Source organism: Pristis pectinata, chromosome 34, assembly GCF_009764475.1.
Source record: "Pristis pectinata isolate sPriPec2 chromosome 34, sPriPec2.1.pri, whole genome shotgun sequence".
Lineage (NCBI taxonomy): Eukaryota > Metazoa > Chordata > Chondrichthyes > Rhinopristiformes > Pristidae > Pristis > Pristis pectinata.
Window position 1 is genome coordinate 17,497,608 of NC_067438.1, and position 27,394 is coordinate 17,525,001.

The 27,394-nt window shown below is 51.1% G+C and overlaps 3 protein-coding genes across 3 annotated transcripts in view; 1 reads left to right on the top strand and 2 right to left on the bottom strand.

Moving 5' to 3' along the window:
* The window catches only part of LOC127585911 (class I histocompatibility antigen, F10 alpha chain-like), a 603,397-nt gene that overhangs the window by 318,893 nt on the left and 257,110 nt on the right, over positions 1-27,394 (bottom strand). The window lies entirely within an intron of this gene.
* The window catches only part of LOC127585905 (complement C1q tumor necrosis factor-related protein 3-like), a 130,589-nt gene that overhangs the window by 57,011 nt on the left and 46,184 nt on the right, over positions 1-27,394 (top strand). The gene's annotated exons all lie outside the window — the stretch shown is intronic.
* On the bottom strand, positions 1,104-17,704 carry LOC127585908 (complement C1q tumor necrosis factor-related protein 3-like). The gene is made up of 4 exons (XM_052043646.1): positions 17,657-17,704; positions 17,506-17,571; positions 11,447-11,540; positions 1,104-1,543 (listed from the first exon to the last, which is right to left on the bottom strand). Exons 1-4 carry the CDS (start codon positions 17,672-17,674, stop codon positions 1,152-1,154), a joined length of 570 nt encoding a protein of 189 aa, XP_051899606.1. The 5' UTR covers positions 17,675-17,704; the 3' UTR covers positions 1,104-1,151.

Sequence of the window (27,394 nt, forward strand, 5' to 3'; positions counted from 1 at the left end):
GTAACTAGAGGAACAACATTCTTCAGTAAGATTCCCGCCCCGAGAGCGATGCCGAAAGTTGACCTTGATGACATCACTCAGACAGTGTTCACATCGTTAATGGCACAGTTCAGCTGCTGCTTCCGGACACAACATCGTGAACACATTCGAGATAATAAATGATATCTGGGTCCCAGCACTGGGTCAGAGAATGGCAAATGTCACAAACTCACCAACCCTGCACTGATAATTTTAACAATCCCACCTTCCGATGTCAGGCTCTGTGGGGGAGAACGATAGAAACTGAGAACTGAGATAAACCCAGAAAACGCTGTGAATAATCATCAGTCGGGCAGGGTCTGTGGGGAAAGGAAACGCGTCCATGTTTCGGGTCTGTGCTGAAACATTGACTCTGGTTCTCTCTCACAGATGCTGCCTGACCCGCTGAGTACTCCTGCCATTTCCGGTTCTTGTGTTGGATTCCCAACACCAGCAGTGCTTTGCTTCAGGAAAGAACCGAACAGTTTTCGGTCACACGTTACATTTCTTCGGCTCCACCTGGTGGCAAACACCAATTATCTGAGCAATGGTGGGAAGGTGTAGCAGTTGGTGCACTGACTTATACACCAGTGCTGAAGATTAACGAGCAGGGACGGCCCGTGGGATATTGTGGACATGTCTGGTGTCCCAGCATCAGAAGGGATGTGCCTGGAGTAGAAGGAATGCATCAAAGGCTCAGCAGGCTGATCCCTGGGATGGAGGGTGTGTTGTACGAGGAGACATCAGCACATTCGCTCCGTGCTCTCCAGTGTTTGGGAGAAGGGAAGCTGATGGTATTGGGGCACACAAAATTCTCACGGAGCATAACGGTGAAGGTCTGGGATCATGTTTCCTGAGGCCGGCTCTGTACAACCAGCAGGTCAGGCTGACGGGACGGAGCGACTGTGTCCCGTTCCCGGGTTTGTGCCTTCAGACCTTTCACCAAAGGCAACTTTCTAACCCTTGTCTTTGGCAGGTCAATCTCTTTGTGTCTCCCTGTCTCTCTCCAACCGTAAACCAGTCTCATCCCCAGTCAGCTTCGCTTGTTGATTCAACAACATCGCAGCCAGGCTGAAGCATTTTCATCTGCAGAGCAGGAAGGGCTTGCAGAAGCAAAGCATTGCTGGGACGGCCTACTGCCCCAGTAGGAAGCCCTGGAAGCTGAGGGACCCTCCTTCACTCCACAGTTTCCCGGCGATCAGTTGCACCCACACCTTATCCCCTTTGTTGAGTTTGAGGATGATGTTCCTCATGGAGAGCTGGGAACTACCTATGGGCAGGACACTGTGGATCAAACTAACTTCCTTTCCATTCTTCAGTAGCTGCACGTCAGTCTTCGTCCCTCTGCCAGGGAGCGAGGAGTAGCTGAAGAAATACAGGCCCCCTTTCGGAGCGGTGAACTTCCCAGTCTTGCAATTGTAGCCTTTCCCCTTGTTCACATTGACCTTGTTGTAGATGATGGTAGTCACTGCAGTCACAGTTTCACCGTTCCCACTGCGCTTGACATCAAATATGACTTGATTACCTGAAACACAAAATGGGCCGTTGATAGAATATCACGGAGATCACCTCAAAGCAGCTCCCAAATTGCCCAGTGAGTCCACAGAACAGCAGAGGACAGGAACAGGCCCTTCGGCCCACCATGTTGTGTCGAACCAATTAAGGTAGTAATTAAACACCTAACTAAACAGATCCCTTCTGCCTGCACAATGTACCCTATCCCTCCATTCTCCGCACATTCATGTGCCGGTCAAAGAGCCTCTTAAATGCCTCTATCGTATCTGCCTCCACCCCCACCCCTGGCAGCACATTCCAGGCACTCGCCACCTTCTGTGTCAAAAAACTTGCCCCACACATCTTCTTTGAACTTACCTCCTCTCAACGTAAATGCACGCCCTCTGGTATTCGATATTTCAACCCTGGGGAAAAGCGACTGGCTCTCCATTCTATTAATGCCTCTCATAATCTTATAAACCTCTGTCAGGTCTCCCTTCAGCCTCCGATGCTCCAGAGAAAACAACCCAAGTTTGTCCAACCTCTCCCCATAGCTCATGCCCTCTGATCCAGGCAGCATCCTGGTGAACCTCTTCTGCGCCCTCTCCAAAGCCCTCACATCCAGAACTGAATGCAATCCTCCAGATGCAGACTTACTGGAGTTTTATAAAACAGCAGCATAACTTCCTGACTCTTGAATTCATTGCCTTGACTCTAATAAAGGCAAGCATGCCATACGCCTGCTTTACCACCCAATCAACCTATGCAGCCACTTTCAGGGAGCTATGAACTTGGAACCCAAGATCCCTCTGCACATCAACACTGTTGAGGGTCCTGCTATTAACAGTTTACTGTCCTTTTACATTTGATCTCCCAAAGTGCAGAACCTCACACTTGGCTGGATTGAACTCCATCTGCCATTTCTCTGCCCATATTTGCAACTCATCAATATCCTGCTGTATCCTTTGGCAATCTTCTGCACTGTTCACAACACCACCCATCTCTGTATCGTCTGTGAACTTACAGACCCACCAGTCTACATGGTACATGGAGGGGCCGGGGCTGTGGGGATATGAGGCGTACGCAGGGAAATGGGACTAGCTAGGTGGACAATGTGGTCAGACTGGACCGGTTGGGCCGAAGGGCCTGTATCCATGCTCTATGACTCCATCCACGTTTTCACTGAAGCCATTTACACAGATCACAAACAGCAGAGGTGCCAGTACGGACCCTTGCTCAGCAGTGAACCTCCCCCATCTCTTTTACATCCCTCGATATATGAAGCCTGGAATGTTGAGCTGCCAGTCCTGCCCTTCCCTCAACCCAGTCTCTGTAATGGGCACAACATCGTCGTTCCACGTACCAGCCCAGGTCCATCTGCCGTCACCCATAACACTCCTGACAAACTGTCCCACAGTGTTCAGGAGCCTGTCCAGACTTACTTGAGTGAACCTCGACGTCCCCCTCACTCCCTCCCGTGCTGACCTGCTGAGTGTCCCCAGCATTTTCTGTTTCCAGAAGAGAAGGATCGTTTCCAGGGAATGTCATCGGGAAAGAGGTCGGAGGGAACCTTGGAGACAGTGACAACTGTGTAAATTTCCAAGTCGTTCTGGGAAGGGGAAAAAGGTGTCTGCAAGTTGTGTTTCTGATCTGGGGGAAATCCGCTTTAAATAGTTCCTGACAAATGGAGACCGGGAGCAGCTACTTGCAGGTAGGTCGACGTCTCGCAAGTGGGAGTCACTCCACAGTGAAATGGTGAGAGTTCAGTGGTCAGAGTGGGGGTGCCTGCGACACACTGCCAGGGAAGGTGGGGAAGCAGACCCCATGGCAACATTGAACAGGCATCTCCATCATCACAGGAAGAAGCAGGGAATGGAGGGATATGAATCATGTGCAGGGACACGGGATTAGGTTAAACAGGCATCGTGGTCAGTGTAGACATGGTGGGCCGAAGGGCCTGTTCCTGCGCTGTCAGTCGGAAGCGCGTGCGCAGTGTAAAAAGACGACTGCCATATCCAGCGGGCAGCGTCGGAGCGGGCAGCGGAGAGAGGGAGCAGAGTGTTTTGGGCTTTGGCTCAAGGGGCTTCGACGTAAAGGGCCAAGATGGGCGAGCAGCCAGTAAGTAAAGGTAAGGTTCACCTGTTATCTGTTATACATTTTTAAGTAGGAAAAAAACTAGGTAGGGATAAAAAATGGAATTATTTCAGATGGAGGACATGGTGGTCTGCTGCAGCTGCTGGATGTGGGAGCCCATGGACCTTGCTGCAGTCCACGATGGCCACATCTGCAGTAAGTGCTTGAGGCTGGACGAACTTCGGCTCAAAATCGATGAGCTGGAGTTACAGCTTCAAACACTGCGCAGCGTCAGGGAGGGAGAGAGTTTTGTAGATTCTGTACATAGGAAGACAGTCACCACCCCCCCACCCCCCAGACAGGTACTTCTGGGGTCCAGGAAGTCGATAGAAGGGTGACTGTCAGGGGAGGGAAGAGGAAAAAGAAAACGAACAGTCAGATAGAGCAGAGGACCCCGGAGGCTGTTCCCCTCAGTAACAGGTTTCCCGCTTTGGAAGCTGTTGAGGGAGATGACCTGCCGGAGCCTAGCAGCAGTAGCCAGGTCTCTAGCACAGGGACCAGTCCTGCTGCTCAGAAGGGAAGGGAGGAGAAGAGGAGGGCTGTAGTGATAGGGGACTCGATGGTCAGGGAAACATGTAGGAGGTTCTGTGGCAGTGAGCATGAATCCCAGATGTTATGTTGCCTCCCAGGTGCCAGGGTCCGGGATGTCACTGATCGGGTCCACAGGATTCTGGAGCGGGAAGGAGAACAGCCAGAAGTCGTGGTTCATGTTGGTACAAATGACATAGGTAGGAAGAGGGATGAGGTCCTGAAAAGTGAGTTTAGCGAGCTAGGCATAAGGCTGAAGAACAGGACCTCAATGGTAGTGATCTCAGGATTGCTGCGTGCCACCTGATAGTGAAGGCAGGAATAGGAGGAGGTGGCAGATAAATGCGTGGCTGAGAAGTTGGTGCAGGAGGGAGGGTTTTAGATTTTTGGATCATTGGGATCTCTTCTGGGGAATGTGGGACCTGTACAGAGAGGACGGGTTATACCTGAACCCGAGGGGAGCCAATATCCTTGCAGCCAGGGGTGTTTCAGGAGGGTTTAAACTAGTTTGCGAGGGGGAAGGGAACCGGAGGAGTAGGTCAGAGGTAGAAGGGGATGGGGAAAAGTCAGATCTGACAGGTAGAGAGGCTTTGAGGAAGGAGAAGCAGAGTACAGGCTATAAAAGTAGTAAGGTGGATGGGCTAAAGTGCATTTACTTAAATGTAAGAAGCATCAGGAACCAGGGAAATGAACTGAGAGCTTGGATAATTACATGGGACTATGATATTGTGGCTATTACAGAGACATGGCTGACATCAGGGCAGGAACGGATATTGAATATTCCTGGTTTTCAGTGTTTTAAAAGGGACAGGGAGGGGGGAGAAGAGGGGGAGGGGTGACGATACTGGTCAGGGACACTGTTACAGCTGCAGAAAGGGTAGATAATGTAGAAGGATCCTCTCTAGAGTCAATATGGGTGGAAGTTAGGAACAAGAAAGGAGCAGTTACCCTCCTGGGAGTATTCTATAGGCCCCCCACTAGCAGTAGGGACACTGAGGAGCAGATTGGGAGGCAGATTTTGGAAAGATGCAAAAATAACAGGGTTATTATTGTGGGAGACTTCAACTTCCCAAATATTGATTGGCACCTGGTTAGTGCTAAAGGCTTAGACGGGGTGCAGTTTGTTAAGTGTGTCCAGGACGGATTCCTGTCACAGTATGTTGACAGGCCGACGAGAGGGAATAACATGTTAGATCTAGTTTTAGGTAATGAACCGGGTCAGGTGACAGATCTATCGACAAGTGAGCATTTGGGGGACAATGACCATTGCTCCATAACCTTTAGCATTGTCATGGACATGGATAGGAGCAAAGAGGACAGGAAGAAATTTAATTGGGGAAAGGCAAATCTTGACGCTATAAGGCGAGAACTTGAGAGTGTAAACTGGGGGGACATTTTTGAAGGGAAATGTACTATGGAGATGTGGTCGTTGTCCAGGGATCTCTTGCAGGATGTTAGGGATAAATTTGTCCTGGTGAGGCAGAGAAGGAATGGCAGGGTGAAGCAACCGTGGGTGACGAGAGAAGTGGAACAACTAGTTAGGAAGAAGAAGGCAGCATACATAAGGTGTAAGCAGCAAGGATCGGACAGGGCTCGTGAGGAATATAGAGTAGCAAGGAGGGAACTGAAGAAGGGGCTGAGGAGAGTGAGAAGGGGACATGAAAAGGCTTTGGCGAGTAGGGTTAAGGAGAATCCCAAGGCTTTTTTCTCGTACGTGAAGAGCAGAAGGATGACGAGAGTAAAGGTGGGTCCGATTAGAGACAAAGGTGGGAGGATGTGCCTGGAAGCTGTGGAAGTGGGTGAGGTTCTCAATGAATACTTCTCTTCAGTATTCACCAAGGAGAGGGGCCTTGATGACGCTGAGAACAGTATAGGTGAGGGTAATGTTCTGGAGTATGTAGATATCAAGAGAGAGGATGTGTTGGAGCTGTTAGAAAATATTAGGACAGATAACTCCCTGGGGCCTGACGGAATATTCCCCAGGCTGCTTCGTGAGGCAAGGGAGGAGATTGCTGAACCGTTGGCTAAGATCTTTGAGTCCACATTGTCCACAGGGATGGTACCGGAGGATTGGAGGGTGGCAAATGCTGTCCCTTATTCATAAAAGGTAGTAGGGATAGTCCAGGGAATTACAGACCAGTGAGCCTTACGTCTGTGGTGGGTAAGCTGTTAGAAAGGATTCTAAGATATAGGATCTACGAGCATTTAGAGAATCATGGACTGATTAGGGACAGCCAGCATGGCTTTGTGAAGGGAAGATCTTGCCTCACAAGCCTGATAAGGTTCTTTGAGGAGATGACGAGGAAGATTGATGAGGGTAGTGCAGTAGATGTGGTCTACGTGGATTTTAGTAAGGCGTTTGACAAGGTTCCGCATGGTAGGCTTTTTCAGAAGGTCAGAGGCCAAGGGATCCAGGGAGGCTTGGCCGTGTGGATTCAGGATTGGCTTGCCTGTAGAAAGCAGAGGGTTGTGGTGGAGGGGGTGCATTCAGATTGGAGGGCTGTGACTAGCGGTGTCCCACAGGGATCAGTTCTGGGACCTCTACTTTTTGTGATATTTATTAACGACTTAGATGAGCGGGTTGAAGGGTGGGTTGGCAAGTTTGTAGATGACACAAAGATCGGTGGTGTTGTGCATAGTGTGGAGGGCAGTCGAAGCTTGCAGAGGGATATTGATAGGATGCAGACCTGGGCTGACAAGTGGCAGATGGAGTTCAATCCCTAAAAGTGTGAGGTGGTACACTTTGGAAGGACAAACTCCGAGGTGGAGTACAAGGTAAATGGCAGGATTCTGGGCAGTGTGGAGGAGCAGAGAGATCTGGGGGTTCATATCCACAGATCACTGAAAGTTGCCTCACAGGTGGATAGGGTAGTTAAGAAAGCTTATGGGGTGTTAGCTTTCATAAATTGGGGGATCGAGCTTAAGAGCCACGACGTAATGATGCAGCTTTACAAAACTCTGGTTAGACCACACTTAGAGTATAGTGTCCAGTTCTGGTCATCTCATTATAGGAAGGATGTGGAGGTGTTGGAGAGGGTGCAGAGGAGATTTACCAGGATGCTGCCTGGGTTAGAGAGAATGGATTATGACGAGAGACTAAATGAGCTCGGGCTTTAATCATTGGAGAGAAGGAGGATGAGGGGAGACATGATAGAAGTGTACAAAATATTAAGAGGAATAGAGTGGACAGCCAGCACCTCTTTCCCAGGGCACCAATGCTCAATACAAGAGGGCATGGCTTTAATGTAATGGGTGGGAAGTTCAAGGGAGATATCAGAGGGAGGTTCTTCACCCAGAGAGTGGTTGGGGCATGGAATGCGCTGCCTCGGGTGGTGGTGGAGGCCGATACGGAGGAATTTAAGATAGAGGGATATGTGGGAGGTAGGGGTTAGATACTTAGGTGTGGTTTGAAGGTCAGCACAACATGGTGGGCCGAAGGGCCTGTATTGTGCTGTACTGTTCTATGGTTCTATGGTTCTGTGTTCTGTGTGGTCACCATGGAGAAGGAAGGGTGGACGGTGAGATTCCAGGACTTGTTCCTGTTAAGGAGGAGGATTCAGATATCATGGCAGGCTTAAAGGTCGATAATCGGAGAGGGGTCCATCAGGGTGTTGCCTGCGATGGAAGGATTCAGTGACGGGCAGTGACTAGAGACTGGGTCTGTTTCCCTTGGAGAAGAGGGATCTGTCACTTTAACTTCCCACCTCACACACTCTGACCACTCAGAGTGACCACTGGGCTCCTGGACTGCTCCAATGGATTTCATAGCAGCTGCTGATCTGGTACATCACGGCCCTCAGGATTCAACAGTCCCAGAGAGTCATTCATTCCATAAGAACATAACAATATAAGAAACAGGAGCAGGAGGAGGCCATCTGGCCCGTCGAGCCTGCTCCGCCATTGAAAAAGATCATGGCTGATCTGGCCGTGGACTCAGCTCCACCTCCCTGCCTTTTCCCCAAAACCCTTAATTCCCCTACTATGTAAAAATCTAACTGTGCCTTAAATATATTGAATGAAGTAGCCTCTACTGCTTCCCCGGGCAGAGATTTCCACAGATTCACCACTCACTGGGAAAAGCAGTTCCTCCTCATCTCCGTCCTAAATCTACTCCCCCGAATCTTGAGGTTATGTCCCCTAGTTCTAGTCTCACCTACCAGTGGAAACAACTTTCCTGCCTCTATCTGATCTCTCCCTTTCATAATTTTATATGTTTCTATAAAATCCCCTTTCATTCTTCTGAATTCCAGCGAGTATAGTCCCAGGCGCCTCAATCTCTCCTCATAGGCTGACCTCCTCATCTCCGGAATCAACCCGGTGAACCTCCTCTACACCACCTCCATAGCCAGTATATCTTTCCTCGAGTAAGGAGACCAGAACTGCACGCAGTACTCCAGGAGCAGCCTCACCGGTACCCTGTACAGTTGCAGCATAACCTCCCTGCTCTTAAACTCAATCCCTCCAGCAATGAAGGCCAACGTTCCATTTGCCTTCTGGATAACCTGTTGCACCTGCAAACCGACCTTTTACAACTGATGCAGAAGCACTGCCATGTCCCTCTGCACCACAGCACGCTGCGATCTTTCACCTTTTAAATAATAATCTCATCTTCTATTATTTCTTCCAAAGTGGATGACCTCGCATTTACCAACATTGTACTCCATCTGCCAGACCCTTGCCCACTCACTTAACCTATCTCTATCTCTCTGCAGACTCTCCACATCATCCGCACAATTTGCTTTTCTACTCTATTTAGCGTCATCAGCAAACTTTGGTACGTTACACTCGGTCCCCTCTTCCAAATCATTAATGTATATCGTGAACAGTTGTGGGCCCAGCACCGACCCCTGCGGCACCCCGCTCACCACTGATTGTCGACCAGAGAAACACCAATTTATCCCAACTCTCTGCCTTCTATTGGTTAACCAATCCTCTATCCATGATAATACATCACCCCCAACTCCCTTATCTGATGGGTCAGTTTTTTATGCAGCACCTTATCGAACACCTTCTGGAAATCCAAGTGTTCAACATCCACCTGTTCCCCTCTATCCACTGCGCTCATTATATCCTCAAAGAACTCCAGTAAGTTTGTCAAACAGGATCTGCCCTTCCCAAATCCATGCAGTGACTGCCTGATGGAACCACTTCTATCCAGATGTCCTGCTGTACCTTCCTTTATGATAGCTTCAAGTGTTTTCCTGATTACAGATGTTAAGCTAACTGGCCTGCGGTTACCTGCCTTTTGCCTACAGGACGAGATCTGAGGTAGCACGTTCCCTTATATGTAGGTTCAGTAACCTGCTGTTCAAGAAAGCTATCATGGATGCCTTCTGTGAAGTCCTCCTCATGACTGCCTCGCCCAACTTGATTCACCCAATCCATGTGCAAGTTAAGGTTCCCCAGGTCAACTGCCGTTCCATTCTTACACGCAGCAAATATTTCTTGGTTTATTGCCTGTGTCACTGTGATGTTATTATTCGGCGGCCAACAGACAACTCCCACCAGTGATGTTTTTTGCTTCACTTTTCCTAAGCTCTACCCAGACGGGCTCAACATTCCGTCCTTAGATATTATATCGTCTCTCACTATCGCCCTGATCTCATCCTTAATTAAGAGCACTAACCCACCTCCTTCACAACTCTTTCCGTATTACCTGATACCCTTGGATATTTCATTCCCACTCATCTCCACCCTGCAATTACGTTTCTGTAATGACCACTAAGTCATCCCCCTATGTACTGATTTGTGCCACAAGTTCACTGACCCTGTTTCGAATACTACGGGCATTCAGATAAAGTGCCCTTACACTCATTGTGCTTTTCGAATCCAGTAACCTTTGTGGCCTTCGTGTTCGACATTTCTGCACTCCACTCTAAATTTTGCTCTGGTCTCTGCATTGCTTACCTCAGTCTTCCTGCATGGATTCCCATCCCCCTGCCAGCTCCATATTACATGATCCAACACTGCATTACACATTCCAGTACTGTATTACATGATCCAGCAGCATACTACACATTCCAGATCCTCATTACATGATCCAGCAGCGTACTGCACGTTCCAGAACCTCATTACATGATCCAGCAGCGTACTGCATGTTCCAGAACCTCATTACATGATCCAGCAGCGTACTGCATGTTCCAGAACCTCATTACATGATCCAGCACTCTCTCCCATCACCAGGACTGTCCCGGACACCAGCCTCTCACTGAATTTCTGTTTTCTCTCTGACCCACCACATCCATCCCAACCTCTTTGACCATCTACACCAATCCCATGTGTCTGCATTAGGACCTATGCAGTGTCTGTTTAAGTTCCTGATTCAATGTCAAAGTCAACGTTCGGTTTATTGTCAGATGTACAAGTCCGTGTGTGTACAGGTGCAATGAGGAACTTACTTGCAGCAGCATCACAGGCACAGAGCGTCCGGTAAGCGGCATTCACAAGAGAAACATAAATTAAAGATAAATTATACCCGAACTTTACAAGAAAGAAAGTTCCTTGAAAGCAGTGACCGTATCCGATAACACCACTCCCTCCGGCAGTGAGTCCCCGGTATCACCCACTCTCTGTGTAAAAACTTCCCCCTCAGATCCACTTTCAACCTCCTTCCCCTCACCTTAAACCCCCTCCCTCTTGTGTTTGATACCCCAACCCTGGGAAAAGGTTCAGACCGTCCACCCCATCTATTCCTCTTATAATTATATACACCTCCAGCGGGTCAGCCCTCAGCCTCCGTCACTTCGGGGATAACAGGCCCAGTCTGTCCAGTCTCTCCCCAGAACTAATGTCCTCCAGTCCAGGCAGCACCCTGGTGAACCTGCTCTGCTCCCCCTCCAGCACCACCACGTCCTTCCTGGGGGTGACCAGAACTGCACACACTGCTCTGAGCAGTCTGACCAAGCTTCGGTAAAGTTGCAACATTTTGTCCCAACTCTATATTCTACACCCGACCAATGAAGACAAGTGAGCCTTACGCCTTCTTCCCCACCCGGCCTACCTATGTTGTCACTTAAAGGGAACTACAGACATGGACCCCTTGCTCCCTCTGTCCAGCAACATTCTGCGCTGCCTCACCTACCCCGTGTCCTTCTCCTGTCTGACTTCCCAAATATATCACCTTGCCCTGGCCAGGATCATTCCAACTTTTCCTGGCTTTGATGTGAGACCACCAACCTGGAACACCAACCCTGTTCCTGCCGTTGCAGAGATGGCAGGACTGGCATTTTCTGCTTTCATTACAGTTACCGCCTTATTCTGCAATTCCACTTACCTGGGCCCAGACTGGACACGGGTCTGAGCTTCTTCACTGTCTGCTGGATAAACTCCAGAACATTCTGTTGTCCAGGCAGTTCATAGACAGCCGTCTGAAACAAGAACACGTTCATACAATTTACATCAGCAACCAATTCAGATCTTCCTCCTGTCCAGGGTGTTGTGTCGGCATCGAGAATCACTGCAAATGTTCAACCTGCAGATGCAGCGGAGCGAGGGATGTGGAACAGGGTGGGTGCCCAAACCTCATTCACCCCATGCGTCCTGCCCCTCCCACAGACAGCCTGCCTCACTGTGGGATCACATGGTGATGTGTGGGAGAAGAAGCTTTGTCCCGTGGAGTTGGGAAGTGGGAATGGCCTTTCCATGGATCGTGTCAGGTTACTGTGCTGACAGATCTCCAGGGGATTGACACATGGGGAGAGATCGGGCTGGCCAGGTGAGGGTGCGGGGTCTCGGGGTGGCGGGGGTTCTGTGGGTGGGGGGACTGGATGTGGGCAGGATCTGGTGATAGGGGACTTGGGTGGGGGTTGCGGGGATGTCTAGGAGTGGGGGGATGTTGAGGAGGTCCAGGGGTGGAGGTCTGGGGGTGGGGTCTGGGGGTGTGGTGTCTGGGGGTGGGGGACTGGAAGCGAGGTCTGGTGATGTGGGACTTGGGGATGGAGGTCTGGGGGTTGGGGGTCTGAGGGTTGGGTGTCTGGGGGTGGTCCGGGGGTGGGGGTTCTGGAGTGTCATCTGGGTATGGGGTTCTGCGGATGGAGGTCTGGAAGTGGGGGGTCTGAGTGTGGGGATGTCTGAGCGTGTGGGTCTGAGGGTGTGAATCTGGGGGTGTGGGTCTGTGGGTGGTTGGGGTTGGGGTTCTGGGGCTAGGGGTTCTGAGGGTGGAGACCTGGCGGTGAGGTTCTGGGGGTGGAGGGTTCTTGGGGTGAGGTGTCTGGGAGTGGGGTGTCCGGGGATGTGGGTTCTGGGGGTGTGGGTGTCTGGGGGTGGGGGGCCTGGGGGTGGGATATCGGGGTTTGTGGGTCTGGGGATGGTCAGGGTGGGGGTGTCTGGGGGTGAGGGTTCTGAGCGTGGAGACCTGGGGATGTGGTTCTGGGGTGGAGGGTGTCAGGGTGGGGTGTCTGGGGATATGGTTTCTGGGGTGGGGGTTCTGGGGGTGTGGGTGTCTGAGGGTGGGGGGCCTCAGGGTGGTGTGTCTGGGGGTGTGGGTCTGGGGGTGGGGGGTCTGAGGGTGGGGGGTCTGAGGGTGTAGGTCTGGGGGTGCCCATCCACTTGGTAACGGCCAGCTGCAGCGACTGCTCACACACAGGCACAGGTCCCCTTGTCCCTCCCCTCCCCATCGAGAGAGAACACAGAACATCGAACATTTTTTGATTTTTTTGATGTTTTATTTACAGCGCGGTAACAGGCCCTTCCGGCCCAATGAGTCCGCGCCGCCCATTTTTTTTAAACCCAAATTAATCTACCCATGCGTCTTTGCAATGTGGGAGGAAACCGGAGCACCTGCAGGAAACCCACACAGACACGGGAGAATGTACAAACTCCTTACAGGCAGCGACGGGAATCGAGCCCTGATCACTGGCACTGTAATAGTTTCGCGCTAACCGCTACGCTACAGTGCGAACAAATGTTGTGCCAAACGAATTAAGCTAGTAATTAAATGTCTGATTTAACTAATCCCTTCTGTCGACACAACGTCCACAACCCTCCTTTCCCTGCACACACATGCACCCCTCTCAGAGTCTCTTAAACCCCTCTATCGTATCTGCCTCCACCCCCACCCCTGGCAGCACATTCTAGGCACCCACCACTCTCTGTGTTAAAAATCTGACCCCCACATCTCCTTTGAATTTACCCCCCTCACCTTGAAGATATACCATCTAGTATTAGATATTTTGACCCTGAGAAAAGATACCGGCTGTCTACTCTGTCTGTGCCTCTCTTAATCTGCTGCTCCAGAGAGAACGACACAAGTTTGTCCAGCCTCTCCTTACAGCACATGCCCTCGAATCCAGGCAGCATCCTGGTGAACCTCTTGACTCCCTGACTCTTGGACTCAGTGCCTCGACCAATAAAGGCAAGCATGCCATACGCCTTCTTCACCTCCCGCTCTGTGACCCTTCAGACAACGATCTCCCTCCCTGACACCACCGGCCGACAGTGTCCCCGTTACACTGCAGCCCGGTATCTGCCCACTCCCTCACCCCGTCCACATCACCCCACAGCCTCAATCCTTCACCGCCCACATCCCCACCCGGCCCTGGGTCGTCTGCACACCCCCAGGTGTTACTGCTCATTCCCTCGTCCTGCTCACTGACAGAGATTGAGGTCGGAAGGGAGGGGAGCGGGGTGTGAGAGAGGGGGAGGGAGAGGGAGATAGGGAGAGGGCAGGGGATGGAGGGTGGCAAGAGTTGGGGAGAGAGAGGGAGGCAGGAGGAGAGAGGGGTTTGAGAGAGGGAGGGAGAGAGAAAGATTGGGAGGGGGAGAGAGATAGTGAGGGAGATCGGGAGATGGGGAGGGGGACAGGAGGGGTGAGAGAGAGGGCGAGGGACTGGGAGAGTTAGAGGGAGGGCAGGGGAGAGGAGCAAGAGAGGGGGAGAGAGAGGGTGGTAGAGAGAGTGAAGGAGGGGGAAGAGGGTGATGGAGAGAGAGGGAGAGCGGGAGGGGAGAGAGGGAGAGAGAGAGTGAGAGAGGAGGGGAGAGAGATGAGGGAGAGAGGGAGGCAGGAGGAAAGAGAAGGGTTGGAGAGAGGGAGGGGGTGAGAAAGACTGGCAGGAAGAGAGAGTGAGGGAGGGGGAGAGGGAGGGGGAGAGGCAGAAGGCAGGGGAGAGGAGAGAAAGAGGGAGGGGAGAGAGAGAAGGAGGGAGAGAGTGAAGGGAGAGAGGTGGGGGAGAGAGGGAGAGAGGGAGAGAGAGAGGGAGGGAGAGAGGTGGGGGAGAGACGGGGAGAGAGGGGGAGAGGGGACGTGTGAAAGGGGAGAGAGATCAGGAGAGAGGGAGAGAGATCGGGAGAGAGGGAGAGAGTCATAAATTCATAGAGTCATATAGCAGAGAAACGGGCCATTCGGCCCAACTGGTCCATGCTGACCTCGATGCCCCAACTAAGCTCGACCCATTTTCTGCATTTGGCCCATATCCCTCTGAACCTTTCCCATCCATGTACCTCTCCGACTGTCCTTTAAATGTTGTTGTTGTACCTGCCCCACCCACTTCCTCTGGCAGCTCGTTCCACATTCATACCACCCTTTGTGTAAAAACGTTGTCCCTCAAGTTTCCACTCAATCTCTCCCCCCTCATCTGGAAGCTCCGTCCTCCAGTTCTTGATTCGCCAACCCTGGGAAAAAGACTGAATGCATTCATCCGATCTCTGCCCCTCATGGTTTTAAACACCTCTGTAAGATTACCTCTCATTCTCCTACGCTCCAAGGAATAAAGTCCCAGCCTGTCCAAGCTCTCCCTGTAACTCAGTCCCTCAAGCCCTGGCAACATCCTTGTAGATCTTTTCTGCACTTTCTCCAGTTTAACCACGTCCTTCCTGTAGCAGGGCGACCAAAACTGAACACAACACTCCAAGTGCGGCCACACCAGCGTCCTGTACAACCGTACCATGACCTCCTGCCTTCTATACTCAATACCCTGAGAGAGAGAAAAGGAGAGAGAGAGGGAGAGAGAGGGCGAGAGAGAGAAAAAGGGGGAGAGAGAGAGAGTAAAACAGAGAGGGAGAGAGGGAGAGAGGGTGGGAGAGCGGGGGGAGAGAGAGGGAGACCGGGAGACAGGGTGGGTTGAATCAGAGAGTGAGACAACGAGGTGTGTGTGTGTGTGTGTGTGTGTGTGTGTGTGTGTGTGTGTGTGTGTGAACAAGAGAGGGAGAGAGAGAGGGAGGGGAGGAGAGGGGGAGAGAGAGGAGTGAGAGAGATACGGAGGGAGAGAGAGAGTAAGAGAGAGAGAGGTGAGAGAGAGATAGGGAGAGAAAGAGGGGAGAGAGCGGGAGAGAGAGAGAGAGAGAGAGAGAGAGAGAGAGAGAGAGGAGAGACCGGCAGGAAGAGAGGCTGAGACAGGAACCGCGAGGTGGTAACGGAATGAGTGACACTACAGTGGAAGCAAAGGCCTGTGTCAGAGCGAATGTGGGTTGTCCGAGTTATCACAGAAACACACAACATGGAAACAGGCCATTCGGCCCAACTGGTCCATGCTGACCGGTGGGCTCCCGTCCACATTGAAGGACAGAAGAGACAGTTTGCATCCGGAAGGTGTTCCGGGGAACGGTGTTGGACGTTTGCTCGACAGTTAATCTGGGGAAATGTCTGCTCCCCCAGTGCTGGATGTCAGACACAGGCAGATAATTCAGAGAAGGGGGTGTTCAGGGGAGTGCTGGGGGTGTAGAGCGGGCAGTTATGGGCAGACAGCTGATGCCCGCTGGGCTGAGCTTGGGGGAAGGAGTGGCGGGGAGAGGGCAGGGATAGATCCCCGGAGAACACCAGAGGTAACAGAGGGCTGCAGCAGGGTGGGTGTAGACTGCTGAAGGGGAGCAGGTGAAGGCAGGCGCCCCAACTGGGGGTGTGTGGAAGGGACACTGGTCCCACCTGCCTCAGGCACCACAAAGAGGTGGCTGCCCCTCCCTCGGGGCCTGACCTGTGGCTTGGGGATGTCCCACAGGGTCTGGGAGGGCAGGAAGCTGCTGGGCAGATTCAAAACATATTCCTTGGGAAAGCGGGCACGGATTGGGAAGGATCCACCATGTGTTGGACAGGAGAGGGAGCTGAGAAACAGCCCACTGGTTTGTCAGGAGTCAGGGATTGGTTCCACCAGGAGAGGGGTGATGAGAGCAGGTTCAAAGACAGAGAGGATGGGACAGAGGGGGAGACCATTATCTACAGAGGCAGGGCTGTAACACTGAGCACCTCACACCTGCTCAGCCAGTCAGGGACAGCACGCCTGATCATCCATCTCATCAGCACCTTCCTGCACCAAACCCCGATCCCTCCACTCACTTCAAATCCCTTGACGTCTGTCTTGGAACACACTCAGTGGCTGACCCTCTCCACCTCCCTTGGGTAGAGAACTCCAGGGAGTCACCACACTCCGGGTGAAGAAATTCCCTCATCTCTCTCCCAGATGGACAGCACTTTGTCTGGAGATGGAGACACTTGATTCCAGGTGTCCCATCGGGGGAAGGATATTCCCCACACGTCTGCTGTGTCCAACCCCCGAAGGGTTCTTCTGCACCCCAGAACACAGGCTCAGTTTGTTTCATCTCCCCCCATAGGACCAACCCTCAATCCCAGCAATCGGTCTGGTGAACCTTCTCTGTACTCCCCCAGTCACAGGGGCCCTTCCTTCATCAGGGAAACCAGACTGATACAGTACCCAATATCGCAGGAATGTCTCCCAAGGGCCTGAATAATTGGAGCAAGAAGTCTCTCCTCTGTCCTCAGATCCTCTTGCAGTAAAATACCACTTGTGTTGTCAACTGCTCACTGAACGTTGTGTTGGCTTTCAGTGATCGGTGTACAAAGGCTCCCAGCTCCCTCTGAACACCAACATCTCCCGTTGCTTAAACCACTCTAGGTCTATTTTCCCACCAAGGTGGATGGCTCTGTGTTTGTCCCACATTGTAACCCATCTCCCACACCTTCACCCACTCATTGAAATTGTTGATGTCTCTCTGCATCCTCCTCAGGAGACTCTGCATACCCCGAGAGAGCGTGAAGGAGGTTGTGTGAGTGAGAGAGGGAGAGAGGGAGAGAGAGAGAGAGACAGACAGACAGACAGAGAGACAGACAGAGACAGAGACAGAGAGAGCACAAGGAACAGAAATTCAATAAAACATTGAGAACAGGGAAGTGTGATGTGTGAAGAATCGCTGTGGACGGAGGGGCAGACAGTCGGAGAGGGTGAAACAGCAGAGAACAAGATCTACCCAGGATCGCCAAGACATTGAGAGTGACAGAGACAGAGAGACAGGGGTCAGAGAGAGGAAATGTGAGACAAAATGAGAGAGGGGTGAACACAAAGGAAGGCTGGGAATGAGACAGAGGGAGGGAGGCTTTGTCCTCACCTGGGAATCTTTCCCAAGACTTTCCCATGTCCATGTCTGAAGGAGGATCAAACACACCAGATGTCCCTGTGAAATAAATCAACAAGACGTTAGACAGACTGAAAGAACCAAGCGATTAAACATTACTTCGGTGAGCAGGGCTCAGCTGTACCTGTCTCTGGGACGCCATGTTCTCTCTTGTTCTCAGCCCTGGTCGAACTTGCTGCTTCGGTGGCTCCCACCCTTCTGAATGCCTTTATAACTGCCAGATCTCACTCCTTCAGCTCAGTGGGTCTCTGTGGAGATGAAAGCAGAACCACATCCTGGGCCACGCCAGGCGTCAACAGAAAGAACTTGAATCAACTCTGGAAGGACGGGGAGGGGACCTCTGCGCAGTGAGGCTGTCAGGAAACTCTGGGACCCGCACCCATGCACAGAAACAAGGACGCCAACTACTTGCTGGCACCCCCAGGAAATCGCTGGCAGTTCCACACAGAACTGGGACAGTGTCTCCCAACCAGATGGAGAAAATTCCGGACAACTCCAACCCCACCCTCACACTCCAATCCCCATCACCGAAACCTGAACAGCTGACGTGGTGGGAATCCGAGGGTAGGTGGGAGGGAACGGGACAAGAGAGGCGATTCGATGAGACAGAAGGACAACTTTCCATGGATCAACCCCAGTAAAGGCTCCGTTGCATGAACCGTTTCAGAATCATCGACCCATCAAGTCTATGCTGCCTCCCAGCTGAACAATCACCTCCACCCCATTCCTAACTGTTTCCTCATCTTCCTCCCATTGGGGCCCTCCGATTCCCTTCCGCAGGCTCTGACTGACTCTGTCCTCCCCCTCTCCCCTCCCCTCCCCCCTCCCCTCCCCTCACCTCCCCACTGGCAGGGAGTTTCAGACTAAAACCCGTCTCTGCATGAGACATCTTTTCCTCACTTCCACTGGTATCTCTTGCCCACAAAGTTGAACCTCTGCCCCTTGCTCCTGAGCCAACCAATGTGAACACCCTCCCTCTGCCCACCCTCCCTACCAGCGGGGAGTTTGTCTGCCTCTCTCATCCCTCCTGTGGACCCTCTTCCCTTGGGGAGGTGAACCCAAGTTCCAGTGGTGCAGCCTTACAGCTGAACCGTCCATCTCTGATTCCAGAGTGATGTTGCCCCCTGGGTGCCAGGGGCTATGACGTCTCGGAGCGGCTGCAGAACATTGTCACGGGGGAGGGCGAGCAGCCAGAAATGGTGGTGCACGTTGGCACCATTGACGTCAGTAGAAAGAACCATAGAACCATAGAACAATACGGCCCAATACAGGCCCTCGGTGAAGAGGTCCTGTGCAGTGGGAGTCCGGAAAGGACCTGGAAGGTAGTAATTTCTGGATTACTTCCAGCAGGAACAGAAAGACAGAACAGATGAATGTGTGGCTGAGGAACTGGTGCACGGGACAGGGTTTCAAGTTCTTGGATCATTGGAACCTCTTCCTGGGCAGGGGTGACCTGTACAAGAGGGACGGGTTGCACCTCAACTGGAGGGGAACCAATATCCTGGCCGGGAGGTTCGCTGGTGCTACTCGGGAGAGTTTAAACTAGTCTGGCAGCAGAATGGGAACCAGAGCACCGGGTCAGAAAGTGGAAGGATTGAGAGGAAGGGAGATGTCAGAGCCGGTAAACACAGACAGGAGCAAAGTAACAGACACGATGGGACAGACAGTGTGAAGTGTGTGTATTAATGCTGGGAGTATTAGGGGTAAGGGTGTTGAACTGAGCGTGTGGATCGGTGCATGGAGCGATGATGTTGTGGCCATTACAGAGACCTGGTTGAGAGAGGGACAGGAATGGGTGCTTAATGTTCCAGGTTTTCGATGTTTTAGAAAAGACAGAGGTAGGTAGAAGTGGAGGGTGGGACGGGGGTGGGGGGGGGAGTTGCACTATTAATCAGGGACAATATCACAGCTGCACTCAGAGGGGACACAATGGAGGGCTCGTCCACTGTACGGGTAGAAATCAAAAAGAAAAAAGTTGCCATCACTCTGGTGGGATTACACTACAGACCTCCCGATAACCACTGGGACATTGAGGAAGGTTAGGGAAAGGTGTCAAAACAACAAGGTTGTTGTCATGTGTGATCAGAACTTCCCCAGTACAGACTGAGACTTCCTTAGTGCGAGAGGTTTAGACGGGGCAGAATTTGTTTGGTGCATCCAGCAGGTTTTCTTAAATCAATATGTAGATAGTCTAACGAGAGGAGAGGCCGTACGGGACCTGATGTTGGGTAACGAGTCTGGCCAGGTTACTGAGCTTTCAGTGGGAGAACAGTTTATGAACAGTGACCACAACTCCTGAAGTCTGAAGATAGCTATGGATAAGGATACGTATGCACTTTGCGGGAGAGTATTAAATTGGAGCAGGGCAAATTACGAGAGCATTGGGCAGGAAGCAGGGAGAGTTAATTGGGAAACAGCTGTTTTTGGGCAAGTCCACATCTGATATACGGAGGATGTTTAACGACCAACTGCACAGAGTACAGGACAGGTATGTTCCAGTCGGAAGGAAGGGAAGGATGGCAAGGTAAGGGAACCTTGGATGTCGAGAAAGGTGGTGAATTCAGTCAAGAAGGTAAAGGAAACATTTGTAAGGTTTAGGAAGCTAAAATCAAACGGAGCCCTTGAGGGATGTGAAGGAGCTGGAAAGGAACTCAAGAATGCCAAGGCATTCTATACATTCATCGAGCAAGAGGACAACAAGGAAGAGGGCAGGACCACTCAAGGATAAAGGAGGGAACATGTGTTTGGAGGTGTAGAATGTGGATGACGTCGTTAATGAGTACTTTGCGTTGGTATTTACCAAGGAGAAGGACGTGGGAGATGGGGAGATCAGTGTGGAGAGTGCTAATGTGCTCAGACATTTTGAGATAAAGAAGGAGATAATGTTGGGTCTCTTGAAGAGCATTGAGGTGGATAAGTCCCCAGGGTCTGATGGGATCAATCCCAGGTTATTGAGAGAGGAAAGAAACGAAACTACTGGGGCCTTGACCAAGATCTTTGTGTCCTCTCTAACTATAGGCGAGGGAGCGGAGGACTGGCGAGAAGCTAATGTTGTTCCATTATTCAAGAAGGGAAATAAGGATAATCCTGGGAACTATGGACCGGTGAGTCTCACATCAGTGGTAGGGAATCTATTGGAGAGGATTCTTTGGGATAGGATTTATGAGCATTTGGAAAACCACAGCCCCATTAGAGACAGTCAGTGAGGACTTGTGCAGGGCAAGGTAATGAGAAGGTGACGAATTAATCATTGAAGGTAGACCCGTGGATGTTGTCTACATGGATTTTACTGAGGTGTTTGACAAGATCCCTCATGGTAGGGTCATCCAGAGGATTAAGATTGGATACACGATGACTTGGCCGTTTGGATTCAGAATTGCCTTGCCCACAGAAGACAGAGGGTAGTTCTCAATGGGACTTATTCTGGCTGGAGGTCCGTGACTGCAGAGATCTGTACTGGCACCTCTGCTTTTTCTGATATATATCAATGACCTGAATGAAAATGTAGCTGTGTGGGTCAGTAAGTTCACGGTGTTGTGGACAGTTTGAAAGACTGGCAAAGGATACAGCGGGACGTAGATCGGCTGCAAATCTGGATGGACAAATATCCGATTGAGTTTAATTGGACTAAATGTGAGGTGTTGCACTTTGGGAGATCAAACGTAAAGGGACAGTACACAGTTAACGGCAGTGTTGATGTACAGAGGGATCTTTGTTCCAAGGCCACAGCTCCCTGAATGTGGCTGCACCAGTTCATAGGGTGGTGAAAAATGTGTATAGCAGACTTCAGACGGTGTGTCGAGGCACTGAGTCCAAGAGTAGGGAAGTTATGTTGCAGGTTTATAAAACTCTGCTTGGGCTGCATCTGGAGTGCTGCATTCAGTTCTGGTCGCTCCATTACCAGAGGGATGTGGAGGCTTTGGAGAGGGTGCGGAAGAGGTTCACCAGGATGCTGCCTGGATTAGTGGGAATGAGCTATGGGGAGATGCTGGACAAACTTGGGTTGTTTTCACTGGAGCGTCGGAGGCTGAGGGGAGACACACACAAAATACTGGAGGAACTCAGCAGGTCAGGCAGCAGCTATGGAGGGAATAAACAGTCGACATTCCGGGTCGAGACCCTTCATCGGGACTCACCCGAAAAGTCGACTGTTTATTTCCCTCCAGAGAAGCTGCCTGACCTGCTGAGTTCCTCCACCATTCTGTGTGTGTTGCTCCAGTTTCCAGCATCTGCAGAATCTCTCCTGTGTTTCCGGAGGCTGAGGGGAGACCTGATAGAAGTTTATAAGATTATGAGAGGTATAGAGAGAATAGACAGCCGGTATCTTTTTCCTGGGGTCAAAATGCCTAGGACTAGAGGGTATGCATTTAAGGTGAGAAGGGGTAAGTTCAAAGAAGATGTGCGGGGCAAGTTTTTATACACAGAGAGTGGTGGGTGCCTGGAACAGGCTGCCAGGGGTGGGGTGGAGTCAGATACAATAGAGGCATTTAAGAGGTTCTTCGACAGGCACATGGATGTGCAGAGAATGGAGGGATATGGAGTCACTGGCAGAAGATCTAAAGGGTGAATGGAAGGAACACGTTACTCCAGAGGTGTCAGGATCTGGGACATCTCCCTGGAGTGAGTCAGTAGATCAGCAGGTAGCTGAGGGGGAGGAACATTCCCATTGAGGACAGATGCCTTCACAAGGAACGCGTCGTTTGTGGAGAATCAAAATGGACAAAAACCAAGCAACTTTTCTAACCCAGGGCCCTGTGTGGAACCCAGTGCTGGGGCCGGACCTTCAAACAGGCTGTGAGCTGGAAGCAAAGCTGAAGGATGTGTTTCTGGAAACACAAGTGTTTCTCGCTGAGCCCATGATGTGGTAACATCACCAGAGTAGAGAGCAGCTCAGCACTGACAGCTCGGTGTGAAGATCTGTTCATTCCTGTCCCCAGCTGTTACCCGAGACTGCAGCCAGCAGAACATCGCCTTCACAGTGCTGATAAGCTCAGACCTTATCACCATCGCTGCATCTTGTGCTTTGTGGCATTTACTGTATATTTGCTAAGTTCATATAACATCTTCACATTGACAGACTGACACAGCAGGGAAACAGGCCATTCAGCCCACCTCGTCCATGGTGGCCAGTGGGCACACATCCGTATTGTTCCCATCTCCCAGCACTTGGCCCATGGACAATCCTGAAGTGACTCAAGTGCTCATCCAGACACTTCTGATGTGCCGTTAGTGACACTGCTTCCAGCTCTCGCTCCAGCTGAGTGGTCCAGGTGCTCACTGCTCTCGGGGTGAAGAAGGTCCCCCTCACATCCCCTCTGAACCTCTTCCCTCTTACCCTCAATCTCTGTCCCTCCAGTTTTATTCCTGGAACATAGAACAGGAACAGGTCCCTCGGCCCAACTAGTCCATGCCGGCCAAGATGCCCATTCAAGCTGGTCCCATTTGCCCACATTTGGTCCATAAACTTCTAAACCTTTCCTATCCATGTACCTCTCCAAATGGCTTTTGTAAGTTGTTATTGTAAGATCAGTTAAGACAAGATCTCCTTATTAGTCACATGTACATCAAAACACACAGTGAAATGCATCTTTACGTAGAGTGTTCTGGGGACAGCCCGCAACTGTCGCCACACTTCCGGTGCCAACATAGCATGCCCACAACTTCCTAACCTGTGCGTCTTTGTAAAGTGGGAGGAAACCGGAGCACCCGGAGGAATCCCATGCAGACACAGGGAGAATGTACAAACTCCTTACAGACAGCGGCGGGAATTGAACCCAGATCACCAGCACTGTAATATGCTAACCGCTACATGACCGTGCCTTCTTCCCTTATTGTACCTGTCTCAACCACTTCTTCTGGCAGCTCATCGCCCTCTGTGTAAAAAAGTTGCCCCTCAAATTCCTTTTAAATCTCTCCCCTCTCACCTTAAACCCATGCCCTCTAGTTTTTGATTCCCCAACCCTGGGAATAAGACCAAGTGTCTTCAACCTATCTCTGCCCCTCATGATTTTATACACCACTATAAGATCACCTCTCAGTCTCCTACGCTCCAAGGAAAACCTCCCTCGCCTGTCCAGCCTCTCCCTATAACTCTGTCATGCAACATGGGATATTGCTTGGATTAAACCCCATCTGCTACTTCGCAGCCCATATCTATACAGCCGTATCTGCTGTATCCTTTGACAATATTCCTCACTGCCCAAACCTCCAACAATCTTTGTGTCATCTCCAAACTTACTCATGGGCCCATCGACATTTTTGTCCAAGTCATTTACCAATGTCACAAACAGCAGAGGTCCCAGTAAGGATCCCTGCAGAACACCACTGGACACAGAGCTCCTGTCGGAATAGGACCCGTCCAACACTATCCTCTGTCTTCTATGCATCTTAATCTTCTGGATCAGCTCACATGAGGGACCATGTCAAATTCCTCACTAAAATCCACATACACAACATCGACCGCCCTCCCCTCAGCCATCACCTTGGTCACCTCCTCAAAAAACTGAATCAAGTTAGTTAGACATGACCTGAACTGCACAAAGCCATGCTGATTATCTCTAATCAGCCCATGGTTTTCCAAATGCACACAAATCCTATCCCTAAGAATTCTCCTCATGAGTTTCTCCACCACTGACGTAAGGTTCACAGGCCTGTAATTTCCTGAATTACCCCTATTTCCCTTCACGAACAAAGGGACGAGAACAACACTCTCCAGTTCTCCGGGACCTCACCTGTGGCCAGAGAGGACACAGTAATCTTGGTCAAGGCCCCAGCAATCTCCTCTCTTGCCTCTTTCAATAACCTGCGGTATGTCCCACCAAGCCCTGGGGATTTATCCACCTTGGTGCCTCTTCAAGATACCCAGCGACACTGCCTTCCTGATCTCAAAATGCCCCAGCACGTTCGCACACCCCACACTGTCCTCCACTTCCTTCTCCTTGGTGAATACCGATGCAAAGTACTCATTTAGTACCTCACCCACAGCCTCTGTTCGAGGCATAAATTCCCTCCGTTATCCTGGAGTGCTCCTACCCTCTCCCTAGTTACCCTGTTGTCTTTAATGTATAAAATGTCTTGGGATCCCCTTTAATCCCACTTGCCAAGGACATTTCGCGGCACCGTTGGCCGTCGCAGTCCGCTGCTTGAGCTCTATCCTGCGGTCTTTAACTTCTTCAGGGTCCCTGTCCGATTGAACCTTCCTAAACCTGACGGACGCTTCCTTTTACTATCTGACCAAGTTCACCACCTCCCCCATCACCCAAGGTTCCCGCGCCCTGCCGTCCGTGCCCTTCCTCCTCACTGGAAAATGCCGGCCCTGACCTCTGATCAGCTGGCCTTTAAACACCCTCCACGTGTCTGATGCGGACGTGCCCGGTAACAGCTGCTCCCAATTAATGTCCCCCAGCTCCTGCCTAGAAATGCTGTAAATTGCCCTCCCCCAATTTAGGACTTGCCTGTGGGGTCCAGACTTATCCTGAGTTCTAACGTGTTCCACACTGAAGGCGTATGGCATGCCTGCCTTCATTAGTCGAGGCACTGCGTTGAAGAGTCAAGAATTATGCTGCAGCTTTATACAACTTTAGTTCTTTAGCATCTGGAGCATTGCGTTCAGTTCTGGTCGCCCCGTTATAAGAAGGATGTGGAAACTTTGGAGAGGGTGCAGAAGAGGTTCACCAGAATGCTGCCTGGATTAAAGGGCATGAGCTGTGAGCAGAGGTGGGACAAACTTTCTCTGGAGCGGTAGAGGCTGAGGGGAGACCTGATAGAGGTTTATACGATTATGAGAGGCATAGATAGAGTAGAGAGACAGTATCATTTCCACAGGGTTGAAATGTCTAATACCAAGGGGCGTGCATTTAAGGTGAGAGGGGGTAAGTTCAAAAAAGATGTGTGGGGCAAGTTTGTTCCACACATAGTGGTGGGTGCCTGGGATGTGCTGCCAGGGGTGGGGGTGGAGGCAGATACAATGGAGGGGTTCAAGCAGCTCTTAGATTGGCCCATAAATGTGAGGGGAATTGATGGAAATGGGCATTGTGTGGGCAGAAGGGATTCATCTAGTTGGGCAGTTGATTACTAATGTCATTGGTTCAGCACAACATTGTAGGCCGAAGGGCCTGTTCCTGTGCTGTACTGTTCTATGTTCTGTGTTCTCTGGGTTGTGATCACTGTTCCCAAAATGCTCTCCCACTGAAAGGTCGGTCACTTGGCCAGGCTGGTTCCCCAACACCAGGTCCACTGTGGCCCCTCCTCCAGTGTGCAGAAACCCTGCTGGATGCACTGAAGAACTTCTGCCTCACCTAAGCCTCTTGCACTGAGGAAGTCTCAGTCTCTACAGGGGACGTTCAAGTCTCCCATGATGACAACCCTGTTGTTGTTACATCTTTCCATAATCTGTCTCCATCCCTGTTCCCATCTCCCGCTGGCGACTGGGAGACCTACCGTGTAACCCCGTCCCTGTGATGGCTCCTTATTCCTGAGCTCTACCCACACTGCCTCAGGGGATGAGCCTCCAGTATGTCCTCTCTGAGTGCAGCCGTGACCTCCTCCTTGGTTATTGAAGCAACCCCCTACCCCTTTTACCTCCCTCTCTATCTCGCCTGAACACAGAGGGCACGGCCCCACCGGGGTCTGATGTTATCTCTTCAGTCTCCAGGGTCTGGCCCCACCGGCAATGCCAGCATTTATTGCCCATCCCCAGTTGCCCGGAGGAAGTGGGTGACGAGGCCGTCGAAGAGTCGGTCACGTTGGTGGGTGGGGCCGGGCTGGGGAATGACAGCAGAAACCCTCCCCCAGAGGGTCCATCAACCAGCTGGGTAACTTTACAACCGGCCAGCTTTGTGGTGAGCACCACTGAGGGGGTGTTCTTTACATCCCAGATTGATAACTGACTTGAAGTTCCACAGCTGTCAAGCTCGAGTTAGTTTCATGTGGAGGATTTTAGTGAGGTGTTTGACAAGGGCCCTCATGGGAGGCTTATCCAGAATTTTTAGATGCCTGGGATCCACAGTGACCTGGCTGTTTGGATCCAGAATTGGCCTGTCTGTAGAAGGCAGAGGGCAATGATGGGATGTATTCTGGCTAGAGGTCTGTGACCAGTGGCGTTCTGCAGGGATCTGTACTGGGACCTTTGCTGTTTGTGATGTAGATAAATGACCTGGATGAAAATGTGGATGGGTGGGTCAGTAAGTCTGCAGAAAACACAAAGATTGGTGGTGTTGTGGACAGAGTAGAAGATTGTCAAAGGATACAGTGGGACATAAATCAGTTGTAGATATGGGCAGAGAAATGGCAGATGGAGTTTAACCTGGCCAATTGTGAGCTGTTGTACTTTGGGAGATGAAATGTAAAGGGACAGTACACAGTTAATGGCAGGACCCTGAATGGTGTTGAAGTACAGAGGGACGTTGGGGTCCAAGTCCATAGCTCCCTGAAAGTGGCTGCACTGGTTGATAGGGTGGTAAAGAAGGCGTAATACACGCTTGCCTTCATTGGTAGTGGTCATGAGTTCAAGAGTCAGGAGGTTATGCTGCAACTCTGTGAAACTTTAGTTAGGCTGCATCTGCAGTATTGCGTTCAGTTCTGGTCGCCCCATTGCAGGAAGGATGTGGAGGCTTTGGAGAGGCTGCAGAAGAGGTTCACCAGGATGCTGCTGGGATTAGAGGATATGTGTTATAATGAGAGGTTGGAGAAACATGGGTTGTTTTCTCTGGAGTGACGGAAACTAAGGGGAGACCAGACAGAAGTTTATATGATTCTGAGAGGCATAGATAGACAGCTGGTATCTTTTCCCCAGGGTTGAAATATCTAATACCAGAGGGCATATACTTAAGCTGAGAGAGGGTAAGTTCAAAGAAGATGTGTG